This window comes from Lepidochelys kempii, chromosome 10 (assembly GCF_965140265.1).
Source record: "Lepidochelys kempii isolate rLepKem1 chromosome 10, rLepKem1.hap2, whole genome shotgun sequence".
NCBI classification, from domain to species: domain Eukaryota; kingdom Metazoa; phylum Chordata; order Testudines; family Cheloniidae; genus Lepidochelys; species Lepidochelys kempii.
This window is the reverse complement of record NC_133265.1, coordinates 60,889,579-60,911,396: the sequence shown is the minus strand read 5'-3', so window position 1 is coordinate 60,911,396 and position 21,818 is coordinate 60,889,579. Positions and strand designations below refer to the sequence as shown.

At 41.7% G+C, this 21,818-nt stretch overlaps 1 protein-coding gene across 4 annotated transcripts in view; it reads left to right on the top strand.

The window, feature by feature from the left end:
* Positions 1–21,818, top strand: part of UNC13C (unc-13 homolog C) — a 427,801-nt gene that overhangs the window by 352,119 nt on the left and 53,864 nt on the right. For all 4 annotated transcript variants that reach the window (XM_073303829.1, XM_073303827.1, XM_073303826.1 and 1 more), the window contains 2 exons: positions 415–495; positions 13,913–14,060. In XM_073303829.1, the coding sequence (XP_073159930.1) occupies positions 415–495; positions 13,913–14,060 (229 nt within the window). The remainder of the gene's footprint in view (positions 1–414; positions 496–13,912; positions 14,061–21,818) is intronic.

The following is a 21,818-nucleotide window of genomic DNA, read 5'->3' as shown; positions in this document are numbered from 1 at the left end:
TTTTTGCCTTTACTTAACTTTCCTTCCAATCAGACTTTTGTTTAAGTTTGGGCTTCTGCCAAACACCAATTTACAGTCAAATTTCATTAGTAAAACATGGAATTTTAATGGCATCCATGAGTATTCATCACATTTATAACATTTAATCAATTTCCTTTACAGAACAGAGAAACAACTTGTCTTTTCAAAATAATTGGAAACCACTTTACAGATACCCTAGCATTAAATTTCAGTTTTTCTTTTCAATTCTCATTTTCAACAAACAATGGAATAGCTTTGCGTTGTAATTTATTTTAAAAAACAAGTCGAAGGGTGAATGCATCCTTGCCAAATGTAGATGTTTTTTAAAAAGGCAAGAGAAGCAGCAAGACTTGCTTTTCCTTATAACAGCTACGATATTACCATGCTTTTCAGGACCATGTCACTCGAGAGGAAGCTAGAAGTTTGACATTGAGGCAATGTGCAACAATGGAGGTAGCACTAGCTACAATTAAGGTACAGCTGTATATGTCCTGTGAGCCTATATTGTGTGTCTGAATGAGCAAATATATGATTGAATTGTTCGCGGTATGAGCTAGATTCTAGCTGGCCCTGTGTGAGTGTACAATGGTGTGACAGGGTCATAAAGATCCTTGCCCTCCTGTCACAATGTGCTTGGGGAGCACAGACATCATGCAGGGTGGTGCTAGGCTCTCCAAGGTGGGCTGAACACAAAGCTTTGGTTCCCAGGCCCCACCCACCCACCCAGAGCTGGCCAACTGCAGGCAGAGAATGCACTGCATCCATTAAAGTGGTAGCCAAGCTTTAGCTCTTTATTATCTTCCCATGGAGGCCTGGAGTTAGTCTGGATGAGTCAAATAGGTTGAGCTCTCCGTGTGCTGTAGCATGGCCTGTCTATCTTCCTCAAAGCCAGGTTGGGCCTCACTGGCGCAGTCTACCCACGGTCCTGCAAACGTATATGAGAAAGGAAAACACTTCACAGCCTGTTGGAAGTCAAGGCATTTTTCTGTTGTACAACGTACTATTTTATCCACAAATGTCCAATTAAATTTGTCTCTCTACTTTTGTATTCACCCTCTAATTAACTGCCACCTGTACATTATTGGATTTCTTTCAAAGATGCCTTTTAATTATTCTATACAGTGGCCCCTTTTCAGTGAAACCAATCACATTTGTCAGGCAGCTGTTAAGAACACAACTGAATCAATTAATTTTGTGCGTTTCCGCTGTTGCCGGCACCCAGTGCCGAGAGGCTGAACAACAGCTTGAGTTGGTTCGTTACCCGGTGTGCTACACCCAATAATCACAACGGGGTGGAGAAGCAGAAAAGTTTATTTGCAGCTGCAAAAAGGTACAAGGAGAATAAAATCTCAAATCCTGCACAACAGAGCAGGAAGTTACACAGGCTTTTATACATCCTTTTTCCCAGCATACTTATCCAATAGCAAGCTGCCCCAAGTATCCATATAGCCAGCCAATCCAGTTCCCAGCTAGTTCCCTGGTTCTCTGCATCATTTGTTAAACTATACATAAAGCTGCTTTATTTAGCATTGTTCTTCCATATCTCCCGTTTGGCCTTGCTTAGTTTCAGGCAGTCTGACTCTGCAACATATTGTTGCAGATTCTCAGCATAAGTGCTGTGTGTGCCTCCAGGTGGGGGGGCCAAGGACACTTGGGCCTAGTACGCAGAGCTCTGCGAGTGCCTCCAGGCAGGGGGGGGGGGGGCCAAGGACACCTGGGCCTAGTGCGAGGGGGCTTCATCGACACTCGTGGTCTTCCATCCCCTCGAGTTACCTAGTGGCCATGCCCCAGTGTCTCCAACACCACAATCGACAAGATAATTATTTTAGCAAAATCTGACTGTTACAGTAAATGCTTTACAAGTGGAGTTTTTTATGGTAACCAAAATATTGTGCACAAAAAGGCTATTTTTCCTGTAGAATGATTCTATCCAATCCCTCCATTTTAGCAACCACAATATTAACAGAAGTAGAACTTATTTCACTGGCAAAGGACAGAGTACTTTGCACTTTTAGTATACCTTCCAGAAGAGGGTCTCAGAATGCTTTACAAACATTAAAGACCCCCAACCCCCTCCCAAGTAGAAACTAATATTGTTATCCAGGGGTGAAAGTAACATTAAGCACTTACTGGTACAGGGGCCCAGCTTCAGGCCCCAGGAAGGGGAGGGGCCTCAGGCGAAAGAGATGGGGCCATGGGCGGAAGGGGCAGGGCTGTGGGGTTCAGCCTCCCCCAGCCAGCCCATCCAAGCTGCCTGGCCTGCACTGCCCAAGGCTGTGGCGGTGATTTAAAGGGCCCGGGGCTCCAGCTGCTGCCACGGTAGCAGCAGCGGTGGTCAGGAGCCCCGGGCCCTTTTAAATCGCCAGCCCTGGGGCAGCTGCCCCTTTGCCCCCCAACGTCGGCAGCCCAGGGGGGCAAAAGGGGCAACTACATTAAAGTGCAGCCGCAGTAGTTCTTTAACGTTGGCTTCATACGGGCTGGTACGGCAGCCACTTCTTACTGGTATGCCATACCCGCCCGTACTGGCCTACTTTCACCCGTAATCTTTATTTTACAAACAGGTAACTGAGTTAACTGCTGGATTAAAATGTGGTTGTGGTCAGAAAAGAGACTATTCTATGTAAAATGGCAGTGTCTTTCTCAACAGATCTGACCTCTGCATGTATATTTGCTGACTTGTGTGACAAAAATCTTGTTGATCAAGCAAAGCAAGGCCTAACACTCAATTGATGGTATTTCTGTCTGTCAGTATATAATGTGGTGATGTTTGAATGCCATATCCAATCAATTGGAACGTTAAGGAAACGGTCTAGGCAGGGCCGGCTTTAGGAAGAGTGGGGCCTGATTCAGTGGCACTCCTGGTCTTCGGCGACACTTTGGCGGCGGGTCCTTCACTGGCCCCGGGTCTTTGGCAGCACTGAAGGACTTGCCACCGAAGACCCGGAGCGCCGCCGGGTGAGTAAAAATTAAAAAGGCGCCGGGGCGGGGCCCGAATCAGCGGAATTGGACTAAAGCCCGCCCTGGTTCTAGGCATCAAGGTGCCGAACCCTATTAATTTTTGTGAAAATCAGAAAAATAGACGGTAGAAATGGAGGACACAAAGCGCATCAACATCTGGTTAACAGATCCAGCAGCTTCAGCTACCTCTGCAACTGTCAGTAGATCAAAAAAAGTTATGAAAGCTATTAATGCCTTCCAACATAACAATACCCCCATTTCAGGTCTGCCTATCATCCTCATACAGTTTAAAATGATGGCACTGAATGATTTATCTCCCAGATAGAAAGAAATGAAATAAGAATGGTCAGGGGAGCAGGTAAAAGCCCCCTGGTCTGGGGAGCCCCACACATGGGAGACAATGGTAAGCAGGGAGGGGAACAGTGGGGAGAAACAGAGCCCCTGGAACGTGGTAGAGGGGGCACACGGATACCCTGGCACAAGTGAGGGGATTGTAGGGAGTCTGAAATAGCGGGGGGTGGGAAGGTGATGCAGAGAGAATGGAGGAATATGTGGTGCTTTTAGTGTGTGCAATGAGCTCACCCTACAGAAGCAATGACGTGTGTGACCCTCTAGTATTACTCTTCCTTTTATTACCCTCCCAGAGCTAACAGAACTATAAGGCAGTGAACCTGTTTGTGTTCTTACCCTTGTATCACTGGCATAATTATTAACTAAGTGGTCCCGCCAGAATCTTGATTATTGAAGATGTCAGAGTCCAAAAAGAAGCCAGCTTGACTTTTCATTTGAGTTTTCAGAGTTGGCAGTTAGAGAAAACATCTTGTAAATTAAGCATATTTGATCTGGGAGTGACTGAGACACAATAATCTTTGAACCCCATGATGCCACTTTTCAAGTCAATTCAGAGTACAGCTGCAGTTTAATTATTCTCTCTCTACTGCATGAAAATTAATTATTCTATTCCAGTTTTTAAAAAGAGAATCTAGATAACTTACCAATGCCCTATTTGATCTTCCACATTCATATCCAATACTCTTGACTCTGTTAACCTGATTTTTAGAGGGTTGTATATTATTACAGGCTCACCAATGATCTGACCAGAAGATAATCAGGTTCTTGTCCTGAAATCAGGCTACACAGAATTAAATGTAGAGAGTTCAATATTTTGCAAGGACCCCTGGCAAGAACAGTTATGTGGACAACAAAGCCAAGGCTTAGAGATTTTTATTAAAATAAAGGGAAAAGTTATCAAAGCTCCAGACCACAAAATCAAAAAGAAATAATGCAGGTCAGGGGGTACGTGCGGTATCATTCCTTACAAAAGCTACTTAGACTAGCATACTCATACCCTTCCTTGGGGATCTGGTGATGAGAGACCAGCCTCATCTCTGGCATGCTAAAGGAGTCTGATGGTCCAGGTTCCTCACTGCCGAGATTGATGATGGAGAGAAGGGTCAAATGTTGAGTGGCTAAGTTACCCTGAAAAAGCTAAGCTAAAAGCTAGACAAAAAGAACAAAAGGGAACTAGTTAGAAAGAGCACTCCCCCAACATGGTGGGTTTGCCCTCCTATAAGGTCTTGCAATCTCCTGAATATTCATCTCATGCCCAAACTTCCATGCCCAAATTTAATTTTCTCACCCACAGAATCTTAGGATACACTTTCTCTACAGGCTCGTGTATTCATACATATCAATAGCATATTCACTCATATTAATGCCAATTATCTCATTCTCAAAACCTGTTACTTTGGCCTGAATTGTTACTTCCTTGTCCTTGCGGTTACCAGCAGGTCCCAAAAATTGTTGGTAAACACATTCAGTTCCCTAAAGGGTAACCGGAAAGCCTTTTATCTATGCCAACACTCATGCTAACTTGCTTTAGCTAAGGCTACAAGCCTGTAGGTTCCTTGCGTTACAGCCAAATATAATGAAGTAATGTCTACTGAAGTTAAGTTATTCAGTACAAAAATATAAGCCAAAGAGAATAAAATCATTCAAACCAGTAAATAAAGACAGGATATGATAGAGCAAGCTAGCAGGTTAGCCCTATGGGCTACAACTCACCCTCCTCTTTAATACATATTGGATGAGACCACCACCCCGTACTCTAGCCCCTGTGTGCCATGGCTTCTGGTGCAGGCACTGCACAAGACAGAAGTAAGGCTGCCTTTAAGGACCCCTTCACAAGCGCCAGTGTAAGGAGTGTGCCAGGGGGTAAGAGGGAACAGCATGATATGGAGATTCTTGGTGGCTCTGCACAGGAAGGCAGCCCTAACTTAGACAGGCCCCGGGTCCAGTCTAAATTTCCCCAGCCCTGTGAACAGTCAAAGACTTGGAGGGCACAAAGCTGACTCAAACCACCTTTCCACCTGGGCTGCGAGTAATAAGAGGCACAACATAGAATCTTATCCACTGTATCATTCTCTTGTGTGTCTTTAACCAAGCCCAGTATTCAGATATTACTAGATATAAAGTGGGATAATGTGAAAAATTTAAATGACGGTAAAGCACTGAAATGCACCTGAATCCCTAGGGGAGGATGGGTTGAGAGCTGCGAGCCTTGATAGTAAAGTTTGTTTTCTTAGAAGCTAAGAAAAAGGGGCACAGCTCATCTCACCAGAGCTGTGATTTTCTTAGTGGGCTAGGAACGTACTAGCGTGTCTGAACTATCCACCACAACCTATATCACTTTTAAATGCAGAAGTAAATAGCTGTACCACGATCTTAGCACAGGGATGACATTAGCCACTTTTATACAATCCTCCTAGGTAGGCTTGTGAAAGGAAGGAAGTCACTGGAAACATTCGGACTTTATTATATATAGCACAGAGCACTCATGACTCACTCCTCCCTATTGTCACCATGGGCCAGATTCTCAGTGATGTAAGTTGCCAAGCTCCACTGAAGTCCATTTACATCAGCTGAGGTTCTGCCCCTAAATCTCTGGATGCAGAGAAGACCTGTGGGAGGATGGAATGGCTACATCTATTTTATATACTAAATGGTTTAACAAAGAAGAGATATTCAGGACCAGTGTATTCATCTTGTTTAACAAACTAACGTCTCACCTCTTCGCACATGGAAGAGGTGCCAGACAGTGCTGCCTATTGTCATCTATATTGTTTATAATGGATTTGGAACCTCTTGTGGAAGCAATCACAAAATATTTGGAAGGTTCTAGCATTGTAGCAAGAGGAGTACTACAAAAGGCTGTGGGGATAATATTTTAATGCTAAGTAACCCAGTGGTACCCTTATCTCACTTGATGAAAGTCATTAATGACATTTCAAAGATCCTGGGACCTATAATAAATTGGCAGAACATGTGAAGTTCTTCCCCTTGTATGAATTCTGCCTCAGTATCCTGCTAATTCAACGGAACTTGCAGTAGCTATCAAAAGTTAGGAAGTATTAATCCAGTATTCTGATCATTGCGAACTTATTTCATAAACTGGAGTAAAATAATGGTTTTGTTGCATGATCATGTGTCAGATGTTACTGAAATAGCATGGCACCTTAAGTTATCCACTGAGTCAAAACTGTATTTGCGGACATGATTTTTCTGTCAACAGAATCACAATGTCTTTTCCAAAATGGAATGCAATTGCCCTTGGTTGTGCCAAGAGATTTGTCATTAGAAGATAGAAAAGCTCTTGTGTCCCACTTTTAAACATGACATGGCAGAAATTGCTTCATTAAGACACCTAATTTATAAGATGAATAGCAAAAATGAAGAATTTCAGGTGACATGGGAGAATATATACCTTACTGAAAGGCAAACAAGTGCAAGTGAGAGGAACTTGAGATTGCTGATGCAATTTGGGGGGAGGGGGGTGTTAGCATAGAAGTCCAGGAATTCATTGGCATTTGTCGTTTTTTTTCTGTTTGCCCATGTTTGTTGTGTTTTGTTGATAATAGTCATGTGTGGATTTATATAACTTTAAAAACAATTGGGGTATTTTTATACAGACTATTCTCACACTCCCATTTATTGATTCTTTTTAGAGCTAAAAAATGAATTCACCAAACAACCTGCAATTAGCATTTAATATATTATGTTTGTGTTACCACTTGGAAGAACACCACACTGAAAAATGACCATTCATCTTAAATATAGCATATTATCACTCTCCATATGGTGTATTGTCTGTAGCAACCTTGACAGATATGTTTAGTATTAGGAAAAATGGCTCACCTGGTTCAAATAAACTGTATAGTTCTTTATTATCCATATTTGTGCCTTCCTCACACACAATGAGAATCAGGTTTGCATTCCAAACACTTACCTTATGGAAATAAAGATGGGCTTGATTTCCAGATGTTCATGCCATCCAGGGGAAATGCTTTGCTGGACATACAGCTTGTGATTTATATAAGCCAGTGAAGCCCTGTTCATCCCTAGAAGAGACTGATGGCCAGCTGCAGATTGGTTTGGCACCATATCATCTACTGTCTCTAAAAATAATGTAGCATAGAGAGAAACATTTTTAAAAGCCTACCTTGGGAATATTATAAGAAAATCAGTTTCAATAAGCCAGTGGAACCAGGTTGGAAAATCTATTCACTGCTAATCCTTATTCTGCTCTAGTTTTTGGTCCTCCCAAGCAATATAAAAAATGTAGGCAATCTACAATGCAGAAACACTAGCAAACAAAATTTATTCATGTTGCGGGGGCGGGTTTGAAGGCATTTAGTGGCGATCATGGTTTAATCTGAATGTACTCTGCATTCTATGTCAATATGAAACTTCAGTTTATAGGCTATTTCAAATCAACTGTGTCTCCTATAAAAATGGAAAGCTAAATAGTAACTGCAATTTAGGAGGAGTTTAGATCCCAGAATAGGACTTCTGTAAAGTCTGCAATAGATAAAAGATAACTGCTGTACCTCCCAAAGCCAGGTAACAGTTCTGGGAGTCAAATTCTAAGTGATTGTCTCAGTTCTGGCCCTGGCTTTTTGTGTGAGCTAGGACAAATCGTGTAACTTCTCACTGCCTCTGTAAAGCAGGTTTTTTACACTTTACAGATGGGTGCTGCGAGGCTTCATTAGTTGAGAGACCAGTTATTTTGTTGTGATAGGATAGTTTTGTGCTACTCCAGTACAACAAAGCTACCCTAAAGTCAGCATAGCCAGCCCTGGGAGGACTGGCCCTGCATAAGGGGATCATCAGAGGGAGTATAACCATTGTTGTGGCCCCCTACACCAAACTGCTTCCTGCAGCTGAGGTAAGAGGTGGCCAGGAAAGCCCTTTGTCCTGGAATTGCTTTCCAAAGAGATGAACCATTTTAAGTGCAACAACTGTATATCTATTTCCCAACACATCTAAAACCTTGTTATAAATGATTGTCTCCAGTGCTACCTTTATCATCCCTTTTCTATTATGTTCTTTTCCTCCCATGATGCAGTTTCCCCCTGAGTTTTGTTCTCCGTCCCACCACCCCCAATAACTTTTCTCTAGCTGCAGTTTTACAACAGATCTCTCTTTTCCTATATATGTATTTCCATTCCAATACTCTGTGAATTGTTTTTTATAATACCTCTTGTAGCCCTCTTCTTGCTCGCTCCCCTTTCTGTGATTAATAAACTTTGTGAAAGGGAAAATTGGTGACGTTTCTTGTAAAGGTCTAGGAAAAGAGATGTCCCATATATTGACTACTTCGCTACATTTTGTTGCATGTCTGCTTTCTAAATTCAAATCTAACATTTACAAGCAAAAATGCATGTTCAGAATCACATGGGGTAGGGTTCTTTCTAGGAATGCTTTTGTTTGCTTTTTACTTAAACTAAGTTTCAATGCTGTGCTTTAGCACCTAGGATAAGAAGAGTGGGTGATTTTGGTATGAAGAAATATCATTAGCAATTTTTAGGGCTCATTGATAAATTGATTAAAAAGTGTGATGGAAACATACATACACTTTAAAACATCCCAGACAAAGGAAGTTGAGAAGTGTGCTACTAATTAATGTATTGTGTGACAAAGTTCCTCCTCTACCTTGGTGTGTCTTGCGCTTATTGGTGAATTTGCTCACCTCGGAGCTTCACAGGAGCCCTCAATTTGGCCATTTTCGGGAACCCACAGTCCAGGTCAACTCCTCCTGTGTCTGACCAGGAGTTGGGAGGTTTGGGGGGAACCCGGGCCCGCCCTCTACTCCGGGTTCCAGCCCAGGGCCCTGTGGAATGCAGCTGTCTAGAGTGCCTCCTGGAACAGCTGTGCGACAGCTACAACTCCCTGTGCTACTTCCCCATGGCCTCCTCCCAATAACTTCTTTATTCTCACCATAGGATCTTCCTCCTGGTGTCTCATAATGCTTGTGCTCATCAGTCCTCCAACAGTCCACATTCTCACTCTCAGCTCCTAGTACCTCTTGCTCCCAGCTCCTCACACACGCACCACAAACTGAAGTGAGCTCCTTTTTAAACCCAGGTGCCCTGATTAGCCTGCCTTAATTGATTCTAGCAGCTTCTTGATTGGCTGCAGGTGTTTTAATCAGCCTGTCTGTCTTAATTGTCTCCAGAAGGTTCCTGATTGTTCTGGAACCTTCCCTGTTTCCTTACCCAGGGAAAAGGGACCTACTTAACCTGGGGCTAATATATCTGCCTTCTGTTACTCTCCTTTAGTCATCTGGTCCGACCCTGTCACAATTGGGAATTCACATGATTACACACTTCCATTGAATTCTTCATAAAATTAGGGTAGTGGAGGTAGCATTACTACATTGCTCCTGGGTACAGCATGGGTGTACCGCTGTTAGTGGAACACGTGGTGTCGGTTGACTTTTAAAGCAGATTCATAAGGTCGACAGTCCCATACTATTCCATGAAACAAACTACAAGGAAACCAAGCCTGTTATTCCCAGAGAGCATCTGAGAGAATTGCCAGCCAGGGCCCCTAGCCACTCCACTCTTCTGTTTACCCCTACATCCATCATGGAATGATACATGTAGCTCCAGCTGCATCCTTTCATGCTGATCCTTTGAACATGGCTAAATACAAGCAAGCCTCTGCTTTTTGGTCTCAGAAAGAAAATTTTCTGCATAATTGCCAAACTTCACCTGCAATGCTAACTTGAAACTACTGCCCTGTTGAAAAAAGTAGCATAGATGATCAAAGCACATATAAAGCAACTTTTCCATTGACCTTAAGCCTCAGCAGATGTGTGGATGAACTGGTAGCCAACATGCTGCGGTTTGCTTATCTATTTTGCCACAGATAGATACTACAGTTCTGCTGAGCCATATGAACTAGAACACAGCAATGGGCTGTATTCCTCAACCAACACTGGTGCAGAAAGGATGTCTAACTCTAGATCTATATCCTAGAGTGCATATGGTGTCTCAAGCTGCCTTCAAGTAGCCCCAATATCCTCCTAAACACTAATTTCTTCTTTGTTTTCCTTCTAATTAACTGTTGCATGAGAACTATCTATGTGGACCTTGATTCCTAGAACATGAAGAAAGCCAAAAAGCTTCTGCAAACTGGTGTTGACGTTGTACAGCATTTACATCTCTTCTCCATAGGCTGAGGGTGGTTTCCAACATCATCCAACTTTCCTTTACTCTGCAAATCATTGTCCTGGGTTACACTTTGGAGACAGCTCCTTGTTTGGTGGCCTTCTTCAGCTCTAGAAAAGTGGTTCTCAACCAGGGGGTACATTAACTCAGCTAGGTATTTGCCTAGTTTCACAACAGGTTTCATACAATGGCTTGTTTATACTACTCTATATACTATACACTGAAATGTACGTACAATATTTATATTCCGATTAATTTTCTTATCTGGTATAAACGAGAAAGCAAGCAATATTGCAGTAATAGTGTGTTGTGACACTTCTGTATTTTTGTCTGATTTTGTAAACAAGTAGTTTTCAAGTGAGATTAAACTTGGGGGTACGCAAAACAAATCAGACTCCTGAAAGGGGTACAGTAGTCTGGAAAGATCGAGAGTCACTGCTCTAGAACATTCATGTCTTACCTTATAGTCCCCTTATGGCCCGCCCACGCCAACCTTTGTGAAGCTATCAGAAGAACCCCTGGGGATGAGACTGATTAGCAGAGGTATCACAGAGGGCCTTCAGTATTGGTGTTATGTGCAAGGAGGAGAGAATCCTGCTTCAGTTTTCAAACCCAGGCTTTTTGGAATTAAAGCAAGGATGGCAATTAAGAAAGAAAATCTTTTTACTTGCAAATGGTATATTTGATATATACTCAGAGTGATTTAAGATTGAGCCTTTGGGCACAGCCCTGCTTGGAGGTGGTACGAAGCTGCACCACCCCAGGAGGAGAATCAGAAAGGAACTGTGACTCAGCGTCACAGTTCATCTTCTGCCCCTGTCTTTTGAGCTGGAAGTGACAGTAAGTTATTTCCCCTTTTTGGGATGCAGCTTACTCTACTTTAGGGGGAATTTTTACTGTGCTCATCCCCTCCTCCCCCATCCCCTCTTTCCATACCCCAGATGTAATGGGTAGCCCTAACACTGTACATAGGGGTGGGGTTTTACTTCCCTGCATGGCCACATTAGGGCTGGTCACAGTCTAGCCCTAAGAGACAAAAAACATTGAGGAGTCCTTGTGGCACCTTAGAGACTAACAAATTTATTTGGGCATAAGCTTTTGTAGGCTAAAACCCACTTCATCAGATGCATGGAGTGAAAAATACCATAGGCAGGTATATATATTAGTGCGTATGAAAAAATCAGAGTTACCTTACCAAGTGGGGAGTCAGTGCTAATGAGGCCAATTCAGATAGGGTAGATGTAGCCTATTCCCAACAGCTGACAAGAAGGGGTGAATATCAACAGAGGGAAAATTACTTTTTAGAGTGCTAACGAGGGTGGATGTGACCCATTCCCAACAGTTGACAAGAAGGTGTGAGTATCAACAGAGGGAAAATTACTTTTTCAGCAGGACAGTGGGGTGGGAGGAGGTATTGTTTCATGATTTCTGTGTGTATATAAAGTCTGCTGCAGTTTCCACGGTAAACATCTGATGAAGTGAGCTGTAGCTCACGAAAGCTCATGCTCAAATAAATTGGTTAGTCTCTAAGGTGCCACAAGTACTCCTTTTCTTTTTGCGAATACAGACTAACACGGCTGTTCCTCTGAAACCTGTCATTACTTTTTGTAGTGACCCAGCCACTCCCAGTCTTTACTCAGGCCTAATTTGATGGTGTCAAGTTTGCAAATTAATTCCAGTTCTGCAGTTTCTCATTGAAGTCTGTTTTTGAAAGTTTTTTTGTTGGAGAATGGCCACTTTTAAGTCTGTTATTGAGCGTCCAGGGAGATTGAAGTGCTCTCCTACTGGTTTTTGAACGTTACAATTCTTGATGTCTGATTTGAGTCCATTTATTCTTTTGCATAGAGACTGTCCTGTTTGGCCAATATATATGGCGGAGGGGCATTGCTGGCACATGATGGCATATATCACATTGGTACATGTGCAGGTGAATGAGCCCCTGATGCTGTGGCTGATGTCGTTAGGTCCTATGGAGGTGTCTCTTGAATAGATATGCGGACAGAGTTGGCAACGGGGTTTGTTGCAGGGATAGGTTCCTGGGTTAGTGTTTTTGTTGTGTAATGTGTAGTTGCTGGCGAGTATTTGCTTCAGGTTGAGGGGCTGTCTCTAAGCAAGGACAGGCCTGTCTCCCAAGGTCTGTGAGAGTGAGGGATCGTCCTTCAGGATAGGTTGTAGATCCTTAACGATGCGCTGGAGAGATTTGACTTGTAGGTGATGGCTAGTGGTGTTCTTTTACTTTCTTTGTTGGGCCTGTCCTGTAGTAGGTGACTTCTGGGTACCTTTCTGGCTCTGCCAATCTGTTTTTTCACTTTCCCAGGTGGGTATTGTAGTTTTAAGAATGCTTGATAGAGATCCTGTAGGTGTTTGTCTCTGTCTGAGGGATTGGAGCAAATGCAGTTGTATCTGAGGTTTTGGTGGTAGACAATGGATCGTGTGATGTCATCTGGATGGAAGCTGGAGGCATGTAGGTAAGTATAGCGGTCAGTAGGTTTCTGGTATAGGGTGGTGTTTATGTGACCATCACTTATTTGCACTGTAGTGTCTAGGAAGTGGATCTCTTATGTGGACTGGTCCAGGCTGAGGCTGATGGTGGGGTGGAAATTGTTGAAATCCGGGTGGAATTCCTCAAGGGCCTCCTTCCCATGGGTCCAGATGATGAAGATGTCATCAATATAGCACAAGTAGAGTAGGGGCACTAGGGGACGAGAGCTGAGGAAGCGTTGTTCTAAATCAGCCATAAAAATGTTGGCATACTGTGGGGCCACGCAGGTACCCATAGCAGTACTGCTGACTTGAAGGTATAAATTGTCCTGAAATCTGAAATAGTTGTGCGTGACGACAAAGTCACAAAGTTCAGACACCAGGTTTGCTGTGACATTGTAGACAATAACCATGGAAACTCACAATGCCAATTTTACAGAGTAGAATAAGACTGGAAGACTAGAAAGCAATCCTAATCCTCCACTGGAGCTCTAGCTATTCTTTAAATTTGTCACCATATCCAATCCAAGGATTCCCACCATAAATTACACCTTTTTGCCAAACAGTGTCTTAGTATTACACTTGGACAGATTTCTACCACACCAAACATGCTGTCAAAAGAAATTTGTTCCTGTAGTTGCACTGTAAACCCTAGTTTTGAGGTGTAACTACATGAACATAAAAACCCCACACATTTAACTATTTTTGAGTTATATACATTTTAAGAGGGATTAAAAGAACACTTAAGTGTTTTGTTTGAGAGGGGGGAAATCCACACAAAAACTGTAATGTGGACAATAACAACTATCCCCAAAGATACAAATTGTAAATTTTAAGCAGTTTTATTTTAGATATTGCTATATAAACATCAGGTCTTACCTAGAGACTTTTATCAGATAATTTACTTCTCTCAATGCCTTACCTATGTTTTTCTTTTTTAGCAATACTTTCATGCTGGAGGAAATGGGCTGAAAAAGAATTTCTTGGAGAAGAGCCCAGATCTACAGTCTCTGAGATATGCTCTTAGCCTTTATACGCAAACTACTGATGCCTTGATAAAGAAATTTATAGCGACTCAGACTTCTCAAAGTAAGTGACTTGTTCAGTGGGGCTGGAAATGTAGCAAAGATTATTTTAATATTTTAAACACATATTTTGCTATCGATAGATGCTAATTATAACTGTCAAAACATATTATGAAGTTGTAATGATTATGGTCTTAAGGCGGCACTTCATGTTAAGTATCTTACTCACCAAACAGTCCAACTAATTTCAGTTTGTCTATTCAGAGTAAAGCACTGTTCCGTGCAAGTCACGCTGGCAGAATCTGCCCATGTTAATATAAGCCATGTTTATGCAATGGTAATAAAAATTCAATCTCAACAATAAGTAAACCCAGGTGGATAATAGATTCTATGGTACATACATATCTAGCTAGGCAAACAATACAAGGAGCTGTATACACTCAAGCGATCTTGTAATGATCACTTGTGATCTTGTGACCTGGTAATATGCATAGTGAGATTACACTATGGGCCAAGTCCTCAGCTGGTATACATCAGCAAGTCAGTGCAGGTAACTCGTTTACACTAGCTGAAGCTCTGACCCTAAAGTTATGCATACACATTGACAAAGCTAGGTATTCAACCTTGACTCATGTGGGTAAGTGCTTACTCACATGCATAGTCCTATTGAAATCAGTGTCATCAAAGATGTCTGTGGATCACTACAAGAATTGTAATGTGGCTAAAGAACTGGCCAAAGAGAAGGCACCTTCTGTTCTCCTTGCAGGGAGGAGGGTGTTATGAGTTACATGGTAGAAATGCTGTAACCCTGCACGGGAAATTACAAGAAGGTTTCCAGTCATCAGAGGGGTATGGTTTTGGAACAGCCTCCCAGTAAGAGTTGTGGGAGCAAACAACTTAATTAGCTTTCAGAGAGAGCTGGAGAAACTTGTAGGTGCAATTGGATGATGGGGTTGCTTGTGATGGGGGGAGGTGGGGACTCACTTTCAGTTTGTTTTATGTTCCTGAAAGCTCATGCTTCAGGGCATCAGCCAGCTCCCTGTAGGGGTGAGGCAGGGATTCCCCATTATGTATCCTGGAGGAGATGGTCTCTTTCCTCTGAAGCATCAGAGATGGCCATGGCTAGGGACTGAACACAGGATGGGGAAGGGACAGTGCTCTGAGATGGCAGCAGGTACTTGGCTGTCTGGTTCTTGCTCACACGCTCAAGGTCTAACTGATTGCCCTGTGTGAGGTCAGGAAGGAATTTTCTGCCAGGTCCGACCAGCAGTGACTTTGGAGGGGGGTTGCCTTCCTCTGCAATGAGTGTGTGAGGGTCAGTTGCCAGGATATCTATTTCACTTCATTTCCCTTCCATTGCAGGGGCCTCAGGCAGTGGTGCACCTCAGTTCTCCCTCGTCTCTGTCTGTGGCACATAATAGTCTAGGCTCCTGTGGGCTGTAATACTTTGGTTTCACTTTGGTGGCTGGGTTTAATGTGTGGATCCTGGAGGCCTGTGATATATAGGAAATTAAACCACATCATCTGGTGGTCCCTTCTGACCTTAAACTCTGAATGCTCACCAGCAGAAGTAAAGGCTACACAACTTAGCCCATAGTGCAATGGTTCTGAAACTTCTGTACTGGTGTACCCTTTTCACATAGCAAGCCTCTGAGTGTGACCCCCCCCTTATAAATATATTAAAAAGTGTTTTAAATTTAACACCATTATAAATGCTGGAGGCAAAGCGGAGTTTGGGGTGGAGGTTGACAGCTCGTGACCCCCATGTAATAACCTTGTGACCCCCTGAGGGGTCCCAACCCCCAGTTTGGGAACCCCTGCCATTGTGTATACTATTACTGGGGGGAGGGACCCAATACATCCTATTTTGGCAGCTATAGAGATTCACAACGCTAAGAGCTAAGGATTAAACGCCTCTCAAATAGGGTCTGCTACATACTATTTTCTATGAACCTGAGAATAACAAAGGGTTGCTCTTGCACATAACCTAGTGATTTCACAGTCTGACACACGTGCTGACTTTTCCATAGAGTGCACGCTTCAGCCCTGACTAGTCAGTACCCTACTATCCCCGTTCCTGGCCTCCCCTGAGAAGAGCAGTCGTCTACTGAAAGGGATCTACCACCATTTGCAAGACGCCTCAACCAAAACCTTGGACCTGGGCAATTTCAGATCCAGAGGTAAAGAGCGTGGGCAGGGCCTGCCTCTGTCTTTGGCCCAAATGGGCTCCCACTGAAAACAATGGGAATTTATGATTGACTTACACAGGAGCAGGGCAAGGCTTACACGTGGTTCCCCATTTTTATGTAGATTTTTCTGCCACGTCCACCACCCGTAATAGCTGGGTGGCTTTCAGAGAGAAAGGCATTTTTTCTTTCCCTTGTAATGATTTTTAACCATGACAAGCTAAAATCATGTCAGATCATTTTTAAACATCTCCATGTCAAATCTCTAATACTGACTGTCAGAGAACAGCGTAAGAGTTTAGGCATGTTATGAGCTAGGTTACACTGCTCTAGCACTTTGTTTTACACTGCTACAGGAGTTTAAAGTGACCTTAGTGTGAATTAAAATCACTCCCTCTCTGTTTAAGGTATGGTTCTATCCAGTGAAGAGTAACAAGTACTTGAGAGGTTTCAGAGTAGCAGCGTGTTAGTCTGTATTCGCAAAAAGAAAAGGAGTACTAGTGGCACCTTAGAGACTAACCAATTTATTTGAGCATAAGCATCCGATGAAGTGAGCTGTAGCTCATGAAAGCTTATGCTCAAAAAACTGGTTAGTCTCTAAGGTGCCACTAGTACTCCTGTTCTTTTTGCAAGTACTTGAGAGGACATTTTCAAACAATGAAAGAGCTCCACAAGAGTTCCTGCTACTTTCAAAGGCTGCTATCGCCTATTAGGAATTGACAATCCATTGTACTGAAAGCTATAAAACATACATTAAAATTCCATATGACAGAGTTACTTCTGCAAACTGAAAATCAGTGCTAGATTTCACCAGATGTGAGGGGCCTTTTAACAATGGCTCTGTCCATCACTTACTGTCTTTGAGCAGAAATACAATTTGCTGATCTATAATTATTATCTTGCTCCATCTCATGAGGGTAAGAAGAGTTTTAGTTGAACATTAACCTGGAAGGTAATTACTTTTACTTTTGAAGTGCAATTTTTACTTACAATTTAAAAACCTGGCACGCAACATGAATTTTGCAACTTGCGCTCAAGATTCATTGTAAGGCATGATTTTCTTGAGCAGCTACTCCATTACATTAAGGGCCTTCATTAATAATTCATGCCTCAGAAAAATGCTTAAAACTCTCATATATAAGGAAGATATTTTCCCCTCTCATAAGATAATACAATATAGATTTAGGCAGAAGATGAGTAATTACTAATTCTAATATACGCTTTGTTTTTCCCTACGTTATAATGAAAATGTGCATAAGAGAGAAAATGACACAGGTTGTAGTTATTAAATAAATATCATTTACAGTTTTCAAGCCACAAACCTGAAGGGCCTGATTTTCATGAACAGAAGCTTGAGGTCTGTGTGCATTGCTGTGCACACATTAGTTCGCCTGTAGTTGCACACTTTTGTTAGCATAAGTTCCACCAGGGGATAAGGGCTAGGGTAATATATCTCCTAACGTTTTACTGTTGATGTCCCACTTACTTAAGAAAGCAAGGACTCATTTATTCTCATTCCCGGTCTCTCCCAACTGTGGCTGTGCTGCTGGCATGCAGTTATAATGAATGTTTATGCAAAGCAGGAATTTGCATTCAGAAATAATTAGATAACTAAGCAATTAGGATAATACATGTGCAAATAAAGACAAATGTGCACACAAATTGTATGAGCAATAGGGTTCTACTTTTTAGAATATCAACCTCCAGTTTTGTAATTTATGCTCTATATTATTTTCTTTACTAATAAATGAATGAGCAGCTACTTGTAAATTTAGTGATCAGTTGTTTTAATTGAAATTGATTTATTTTTTTTAAGCTCACTCTTGCTGATAAAATCTGATTTTCCCTTATAAAATTTGAGACTTACCCTTTTAGTGATTTTTATTACCTTGGTCATTCTTACTTAAAGTGAGAGTGTAGGTTCCAAATATAGTAAAAAAAAAATCCACATTAAAAAACAAATTGTTTGTATCTAATCTTTTGCAAAATCATTTTCAATGGAGCAGATCAACCTCTGCAAACTTTTTCATACTAAAAGTTACAAATTGTCCAAACACACAATAAGAATGCAGAATAGATTTTTCAGGATTAAATTTCAAGTATATAGAGACATAAAGACCTATAAAATTACTCATATTTGCAAAATATACACAGATTTTATAAAAAATCTTAAACTTAACATGATTTTACTGGTTTCAGAGTAGAAGCCGTGTTAGTCTATATTCGCAAAAAGAAAAGGAGTACTTGTGGCACCTTAGAGACTAACCAATTTATTTGAGCATAAGCTTTCGTGAGCTACAGTTCACTTCATCGGATGCATTCAGTGGAAAATACAGTGAGGAGATTTATATACACACAGAACATGAAAAAATTGGTGTTTATCATGCACACTGTAAGGAGAGTGATCACTTAAGATGAGCTATTACCAGCAGGAGAGTGGGGGAGGGGGAGAAAACCTTTTGTAGTGATAATCAAGGTGGGCCATTTCCAGCAGTTAACAAGAACGTCTGAGGAAGGGGGGGGGGGAAATAGTTTTACTTTGTGTAATGACTCAATCACTCCCAGTCTCTATTCAAGCCTAAGTTAATTGTATCCAATTTGCAAATTAATTCCAATTCAGCAGTCTCTCGTTGGAGTCTGGTTTTGGAGTTTTTTGTTGAAGAATAGCCACTTTTAGGTCAGCAATCGAGTGACCAGAGAGATTGAAGTGTTCTCTGACTGGTTTATGAATGTTAAAATTCTTGACATCTGATTTGTGTCCATTTATTCTTTTACGTAGAGACTGTCCAGTTTGACCAATGTACGTGGCAGAGGGGCATTGCTGGCACATGATGGCATATATCACATTGGTAGATGTGCAGGTGAACGAGCCTCTGATAGTGTGGCTGATGTGATTAGGCCCTGTGATGGTGTCCCCTGAATAGATATGTGGGCACAGTTGGCAACGGGCTTTGTTGCAAGGATAGGTTCCTGGGTTAGTGGTTCTGTTGTGTGGTTGCTGGTAAGTATTTGCTTCAGGTTGGGGGGTTGTTTGCAGGCAAGGACTGGCCTGTCTCCCAAGATTTGTGAGAGTGATGGGTCGTCCTTCAGGATAGGTTGTCGATCCTTGACTGTATGTTCAATGAGAAACCTGACCTGCCTGTGAATTCTAAATATTGATAGAAATGAGAAGCAACTGGATGTCTCAATAACAGAACCTTACATTTTGTCTGTTTTCTCTTGGCTCTTGTCTGCAAATAGATTATAAAATTCACTCACTTGATCCTTATTTGTAATGATTTGCCAATTTCTTCAGCAAATGAGTCCTGGTCTTCAAATTGTTCAAGCTACAATTTGCAAAGTAACTTATGAGCCTGAACCAAAGCTTAACTGAAGAGAGCAAGAAAACATAAAAAATAATTGTATTCATTATTACTCTCAGAAATACGTTACTACATAGCTGCACTCCTGATTGTGACATTATAACCATGTGATCCAGGCAGCATGACTGAGACAGTCACATCACTTGCAAAACGTGCTTTCAGGGACAGCAGTGCCACCTGACTGCTATTCAGTGGAGAGGTCAAATAGTGCTAATACTCATCCCTGGTTCTACCTCCATGTTTGAGGGAAGGTGACTGTTCAAATTAGAGATGTGGAAGTCCTCTCTTGCCATGATCATTTAAGTTTCAGACCCTGTTTAAACTCTGGATCTCACTTCCCTCTGTTCAACTCTTAATCCTTGACACCAATGCCTAGTCAACCCTTTTTCCAGCTTCAGACTTCCAGACCCCTCCTTGTAGCAGATCTCCAGAGTGTCTCCAAAGCCGTGTTCCTTTCTCCTTCTCTGACACAGGAGAGGAAAGCTTTTGAGCCAAGATTCTCAGCTGCTGCAGAAGTTCCATGGATGGAGAGGGGCACTGCAGGGAAAATTCTTCATCGATGTTGAGTGGTGTTCTGCTCCCCATGCCCAGATCTGCTTATAGAGCCTGGGTTAAAGGAGTATTTTTCCCTTAGTCTTCTCTTTTTTTTTTGCTTTAATGTTGGTTTATACACAAACTGCGTGTTTGTTAGTCAGATGCTGTCACTGTTTACAATGAGCAGGTCAGACAGCAGTGAAACCCTCTTTCTACTGAGAGAAATAAAGGTGCAGGCTTGGGAATGGCTTTTGGCATTTCATTGTTAGATTAACTCAACACATTAGAGAGAAGGAGTTAGACACTGCAGCCAGCATTTTTCCCCCCATCTCTAGTTACAGTGCAGTACGTCTACAGTTTCCTCTAGAGACCTTGCAGAGTCAAAATGAGTGAGACAAGGGCAGAGAAGGCTGGCACTATGTACTCATTTGCCATTTCGATAAATAGGAAAATGAAGGGCTCTCAAAGCTGTACAAGCTGTTGTTTCATAGGCACAATCAGTTTAAATGTCATTTTAATTAAAAAACAATTGGACACAGCCAGACCAGAGCTATCTTTTCTTCCCTGTTTCTTCATTTTAAAAGGCTTAGACTGTTCCTACATGCACACGTTACAGTGTTAGAACTATTCCAGCTCGGTGACTGTGGTACAGTCCCCACAGCATGGATATAGATCCACCAGTATGAAAGGGCTTATACAGGTACAGCTTATTCCCTGACAGGATGGGAAATAAGCTATATCTTTACATCTGTATAAAACTGTATTGATACGGGGCTGTACTGCTATAACATTATCAGTAAAACAAAATCACACCAGTCCAAAATCTGGTTGAAAGCGGGTTTTTTAGAATGTTCCTACTTAGTCGTTCTGCGTACAGCTTTAAATATCATTTTTAAGGTGTCATGGTGCTGGGAAATCTTTGGTAAAACATGGCAAGGGGCATTTGGCTCACTCTAATTACCCCTAGGGACAGATCCTGTGACTTCAGCAGGAGCAGTATCTGCTTGTCTAAGATTAGAACACGGCCCACTTAATATGCACTTTGTAACATCAGAGAGAAAAATTATCACAAAACTAAAAGTGAATAAAAATCAGACATGTTTTTTAGAAGCCAACAGTTTAAGGGGAAATTCTGCCCATTTACCATAATTAGTTTAGAATGATGCTGGAGGAACTGAAGGCAGAATTTTGTTCTATTTACATTTTGCCTAAATTTCATAATACCCACATCAGAAAGATTTATTTATTCCAGTTCATTGATGCCTATTGTATCAGTGTTGAATAGTGATGATTTCCTGAATTGGAGCCTTAATTTTGCCCTCTTCGGTATACCATTAACAGTCTAGATTGTGCAATGAAACCAAATGAAAGTTACAGAGGTAACCTTAATTCTAGCAGTTCCTAACTTTCTGAGTGCTTGACTTAATGGGAGGCAACATTAACATTTTAATAGGTTTTTATATAATAAATATGTAAAGGCTAATCGGTTTTGTGATTTATTTGAAATAACAATCAAGGAAAAACTGTAATTGAGTACAGGCACTTTAAAAGTAAATTATGACAGAGTCAAGATAGATAAAGTTAATAAACTGTACCATAAATTTATGATGGATTTTCTACTTCAAGGCTCTGCAGCACACCAGGATTGTTTTCCCAACAGACAAGTGCTTAAGCAATAATTAAATGACGGAATGATGTGCATAAACCAGCTGTGTTTTTAAACAAAGGCCAATTTTATGT